A 6,000-nucleotide genomic window follows, 5' to 3' on the forward strand; every position below is an offset into this window, starting at 1 on the left:
TCTCACAGCCAGAAAGCGTGTCTAGTGCTACATTTCACTGGGGGGAGGATACTGCTCAAGCCTCATGGTTAACTGGACGAAATTCAAGTTGCTTCAAGTTCCCCCAGGGGCCCAACTTCATTTAATCGTTATGTACCCGCCATCCAACCAACGTTTTGCTGGCATTATGGGAGTCAGGTTGGGACCAGCGGACCGAACCGTGCGTATCATCGAAACCTTCTGCGTTCGGTGCCCTGACTTCTTTCCAAGGATGATATCGAGAGCCGCTCAGAGCGCTGACTTCTCTTTCGTCAGGGAACCTACCTATGTACCTATTGCATCAAGGGCCTGTGTTTCTCCCGAATGCCGAGGGTGCGGACCTTTGACCTTGGTGTGTTGACGTCCTCTTCGTGTGGTTATTTCATGTCTGACAGAATACCATCCCCACAGTCTCCTACGCAATGAACTTCTTCAAGCAAATTCAAAGCCACAGACGGCGATATGGGCCACTTGAAAAGAGTCGTCTACGAGAACGCTGTTGACGTTGAAATGCGAGTGCGTTATAACTTCTGGTCAAACGCTTCATTGCCTGACTGCTGCTGCTCTCAGGCTCTAGCAACACACTTTGCTGGGCCGCAATACGCATCGGCTTGCTTCGTCAGCCGAAAATGGCCTGTTCTCCTCGACACGGTGTTGTCAAGCCCGCATGTACCCAGCTGTCAGCAACAAGAATCTCTCGTTCGGCTTTGGCTGAACGGCCTCAAAGACCAAGCAAACGTCAAGCCCGCCAGCGCCATGCCCGACAACATCCTTGTTGCTGTTGTTCCGGTGGGCTCAAATTCGCGCAAGGACGTGTTATCGTTAACATTTACCAGATGACATGCGGCGGTTTATGTTTGGTGATATCTAGCATTGTTTGCAGCGAGGGCGGCGTGAGCACTAGTGCGAGTACTACAGTATAGCTAGTACTACAGTAGGTGGACAAGACAATCGCGAAGGAAGAATCAAAAATGACGCGTGACCTTCTCTTCTTTCGTCGACCGCCACAAACATCCACTCTGCCCTCCCATCCTCCGTAATCTACCCTTTCTAACCCCGAAGCACCTAAGCCGTCATACATGAGCCCCCCGCACGGTCCGGTGTGTTGGACAACCAGCAGCACGACGGCTTACTGACTACCCTCCTCCAGGCCAGCGGTTGCCTCCTGGCTCATGCGACGTGGCAATCGTGCCAAAGCGTCGAAAACGGTGCACTCCGAGAAGAATGGGCCCTGTGAGACTCAGAGGGATGAGGAGATAATGGTCTTTTTGGTGCGTCAAACGCGACATTTTCCCTTCCCTGCGTCTGACGTGTTCTCGCCGCAGATACTCCCCTGTAACTCTCTTCCGGCCCTTCAAGCGCTCGATACTACGCCCTCAGCTCATTCTTGAGCGGTATATTGCTACTCGCCCAGCCAGCTGTTGGACGATATCGGCAACAGAGCCAAAGATAGAGCAGGGCTGAAGGCCCACCTGAGGTTGACCATATAGTGCGTGGTCTCGCAATACATTAACCCTATCCACTCACATCTGTTCTGCAGCGGCTGTCTCCTCACGAGGAATCAAGTGGGGGGCAAGATGACTGACGCCAGAGTCATTCGTTCTCGCGGGTCTTTTCGTCTCCCCGCAATGTCTGGTACTTCCAGGCAAGCATAGAATGCTAGTATTGAGACAGTTCAAGAGCTGAATGGTGTCAATGAGCGGCAAAGGTCGCAAGGCACAAATCGTGTCAACGTCGCCGATACATGAAGTGAATATATGGCTGGAGTCATCACGGATGTCTGAACCGCGGCAGGTGTGTTCTTCGTCTGCCTTTCGAGTAATTTTGCTTATTCTTGTAGCTACCGCGGAATGCCGCGCCAACCCCGTCTCTCCAAGTCGATATCGTTTCTTTGTCTCCCAGAACTGCCGCCTGACCACAACCATACCGCCTCATCTTCGCTGTCGCAAAAACGACTTCCGCACACCATCACCACTTTTTTCGCGCATATAGCACCACCAAAAACCTTCTGCTCGACCGCACTCAGGAGAAGACCATCATCGTCAACTCGAGACACCAACAACTCGCCTGTGTTATCCTCCAACATCCATAGACATCCCCAAGTGTCATTCCTTACTGTTCGAAGCCTTTGCGCATGCACCGCCGACACCAGCGACACTTCTCGTTCCCTTCTTCCGCATGCCACATCTGTCACGCCGAAACGACTTTGCAGGTCTGCCCATGCACCACATACGCATCTGTCGAGTTTATCTCGTGGTGCAGTACCATTCCGTTGCGCCACCCAATTCTTTCTGGGCGACGATATGCCTGGGAAGGCCTTCGTTGACACCGTTTTCTCCGACGTCGCCTTAAAGACTGTCGAAGACTTTTTACACCAGACCTGGACAATACGCGGCGTATAACCTATATCTAGTCATGCGCGGGCGTCTTCTCCCCCGTCTTTCGTTGTCATGGGGAGGATTTGGGCCTCCCCTCGTTCCTTCGTCGTCGTTTGGGGCTGGGTCTCGTTATTCGTCGGCCCGAAGTCGTAAGCGAGCAGGGGCGCTGGCCTGTTGGTTGTCCCTGCGTCACGAGCGACGCAGCATTGTGTTCCTTGGCCCTTTGGAGACTCGTAGGCTCGGCGGGCGTGTCATACCCGTCAAGCAGGCTTTTGCTACTTCTCTCTTTCTTTGCTACTTGTCTCTTATTGGTTTCATCCTGTACTATGGCAAGCCTTCGGTGTATCATGGTAGATGTAGGAAATGAGATACAGAGACAGAACGAGACTGGTATGATAGAGAAATATATAATTCTGGGGGCACTCTTCCATTGGAACTCCCGGCAAAAATCAGTTGCCATTCAGATTTCAAGGCCTCAAGCTACTTATCCAGCAACGCATAGCTACCAGTACTCTGACCACAGTGGCCACGACTCTGCGACAACAGAGAGCAAATTCCGACGAGCCTGGTTGGGTAGTTTGTTCCTCAATGCCTCGAGAAGCGCATCGACATGCTTTGCAAACTCCCTCACACGGGCACTGTTTGTCCTGAATACGAAGCAGAGAGCGACACCACTGCCAGTGGCACGTCCTGCCAGAATATCGTCGAGCTGGCGAAGCAATGCAAGATCGGTTGTAGAGGGGAACAGCCCTAGGACAACTTGGTCGACTTTTTCTAAGGATAGTAGTAGGGATATGTCCAAGTTAATCTGAGCTAGGTTTGGCGTAACTCCGGGGCGTAGCAGTGGAGCCAGAACCTCGGAGAGGATCCAAGAGAAATTATGGTCAAATTTGAGGTGCACGTCTAATCGAGTCCAACGAAGCTCCAACAGTGTGAGGGAAAGGAGGCGCAGTGGAGTTTCAATAGTAGCGTCGTTCCGGGGCGACTTCATTGCGTCTGAAAAAGGCTCGGAGAGCACACATCCAAGCGCAGTGATGACGTACCGAGAAATATTAGCCGAAGCTGTTCCAAAGTGCGGGTTGCAGCGGCACAAATACGGAGAGCTGTAAAAATCTCCTTGTAGTGAGCCACATATGCAGTGAGCTGGGCAACGCATTCTGCATATCGAAGGAAACTCGGTTCGGTCAATAGCAGGTGAGGGTCGGTGTGACTGGAGAAGAGTCGGAGGTGAAATGGTGGGGGAGTATATGAATGCCCGTTCGCCGACTCGGATTCCGCTATTGAAATGTCCGTGAAGGAGAGCGAACAATGCGGCGCTATGGCCTTGAAGATATCATGAATGAGCTGTTGTGGAACGTTGTGAATGTATTCAATGCGGAAGCGATGGATTGTGCCGCTTGGAATGAGGGAAACCCAGTGGCCGACAGCAACAGAAAGCTTCTGAGGTATTTCTCCCCATCTACCATTGTAACTCGAAATCGTGCAGGAGTCAACTCGTGTCAATACGGCGAAAAGCGAATTGAGCTGCGGTGGGGTGGCAGCGATAACGTCGGTGGTCAAAATATTGATGCGGAGGTTGACAACAAGCGATGCTAGATGAGGGGCCGCCCCGAAATGAGCCACCGCTTCGTCGTAAGTTCTGCGAGTCGTGTCCAGATGAGAGCCCAGTGAAAGGGTGGCGAGGAGACGCTTCTGGCATGCGTAGCGGAAGACCGAGGCAGCCAAAGAGCATGACTTGAGGTCTTCGGTGTCCTCTATCTCTTCCACAATGGTGTCGACAAGTTCGGGAGGAAGCATGGTTGTTGTGTGAGAAAAGAATTGTCCGAGTCACGAGACCTCTCAGGCTGATCTTTACCCACAACAACGCAAGACCCCTTCACTCAACCGATCTCGCTGTGAGCATCCTTGCCGGCGACTCTTCCTCACTGGCAGTGGTAAGGGAAGACCGGAGTAGCTGCCGCGGTACTAGCAGACTGAGAGGGAGAGGAAATGAGATTATGAGAAATGCGATTCGGTCCTTGCTGCTGGTATGTCCTTTGGGTATCGCGTGGTTACTACATGACTAACAGGAGAATTTGCTGCAGATAAGTGCCAAGGCCACTCCCTTCCAGCGAGTCTCATAGCTCAAGAACGTTTGCGGAATTGAGATGATTCCTAGTGTACTATGTCGGCATAGACGGGTATGTGTTCTTACTTCTGGGCCATTCCGTTTTCACTGACTTGTGTTGAAAGCCGACAACTCCCGCTGGTAATACCAAGGGGAATACTCGCCGACTTCAAGATTCCACCGTGACAAACGTCCAGCTGCTTGATAATAGTCTCTTGTTTTCGTCACCAGGTCTTTTGGTGTGCTTATACTAGTACGAGGGTTAATGCCATTTCATTGTTGACCATTTACCAGGTGCCGTGTGGCGTTACTTCTATGCGGAGTCGTGGAAGGTTACGGTGACCTCTTAGTCCGGGCACCATTGTGTGGAGTTGGCTGTTGGGGAGCAACAGCGTTAGCTTCCCGCCTCTCGATTACAGCGCTTTTGCATTGGTCACCGTGTACGTGGGCTCTCCCGGTGCGTACTTGTAGTCTCGTCCGCTCCTTACAACCACTAACCTAATCGCAAGTTGTGCCATTCCAGTCATGCGACCACTCTCGTCGCTCTTGAAGGGAATTTTGTGCTAATCGGACCCTGTTTTGGCATAACAAAGAGACCGGAACCGTATTGGCTTTCTGATCCTCAATTTCTACTAATTGCTGTCCGAGTCCTCGTGTGACGATTGTCAAGTCGGTCAGCGAACGTGCATGCTTTTCAGAAATACTTGCTGATCGTTTGTGAAGGTCACTCACAGCGGGTTGGAGCACCAAAAGCGGAATCTTCTTGGCTCGCCGCGGCATGCAGGAACTCTCCCGCTTCGGTATAACCTCCGACTCTAACTGCGGGAGAAGTCAGAGTTGAGAACGATATTTTGTTGACCGACTTCAACTTGAAGTTTGGCTGCACGAACGCTAGCGGCGGCTTCCTCGATGCTCTGCTCACAGTGCGAGCCCACGACTTTGACTGCATTTCCCACAAGCCCTTTACGATTACCCTTCCAACACTGTACGCTTGATTTCGTTCTTGAACTTCAAGTTGCTATTGATAACCGTTTAAAATTTGCCGGGCGTGACTTCGACGTGCCATACTTGGAAAGTTGGAACAAAAATAGCGATGACGATGTCTTGTTAGTCCCAACCTGCAAAAAAAAGTAGCTTGGGGAGCGATGATGTTGCCTTCCCGGCGACGCCTCGTCCCTCACTCGCTCATATTATGAGCTTGACCGGCGTGGTGCTATTTCGCCCTTGGGCCCGGGGGCCTCTGGTGGAATAACCTGGACACGTGCTTGCGCGCGGACGGGAGAACATCCGTTGGGCCATAGGGCACGAGCGTAGCCCTCGATGGCGTCCCCGACCCTTTTGTCAGGCCCCGGGTCGGCAAATATCCATGTTCTTAGACGTATTTACTGACAATTTTTGAAGGCCGTAGCCATGCAAAGCGAATATACGGCTAGCAGCATGGACTTCGCCGCGGCGTCGCGATCACCTTAGCATCCACATTCACGGACGCTTCCACTT

General features: G+C 52.1%; 2 protein-coding genes across 2 annotated transcripts; both read left to right on the forward strand.

Annotated features, from left to right (window-relative positions):
• Positions 1-480: 480 nt before the first annotated feature.
• On the forward strand, positions 481-941 carry MIND_00560200 (uncharacterized protein; the record flags this gene model as incomplete). The annotated part of the gene is made up of 3 exons (XM_037362376.1): positions 481-534; positions 589-807; positions 855-941. The coding sequence occupies 3 exons, from the start codon at positions 481-483 to the stop codon at positions 939-941; spliced, it is 360 nt and encodes a 119-aa protein (XP_037222668.1).
• Positions 942-1,868: 927 nt separating this feature from the next.
• Positions 1,869-2,420, forward strand: MIND_00560300 (uncharacterized protein; the record flags this gene model as incomplete). The annotated part of the gene is made up of 1 exon (XM_037362377.1): positions 1,869-2,420. The coding sequence occupies one exon, from the start codon at positions 1,869-1,871 to the stop codon at positions 2,418-2,420; it is 552 nt and encodes a 183-aa protein (XP_037222669.1).
• Between the last annotated feature and the right edge of the window lie 3,580 nt (positions 2,421-6,000).

The sequence above is a fragment of the Mycena indigotica genome (genome assembly GCF_014461135.1).
Source record: "Mycena indigotica strain 171206Taipei chromosome Unknown Mind.scaff0004, whole genome shotgun sequence".
Taxonomy (NCBI): domain Eukaryota; kingdom Fungi; phylum Basidiomycota; class Agaricomycetes; order Agaricales; family Mycenaceae; genus Mycena; species Mycena indigotica.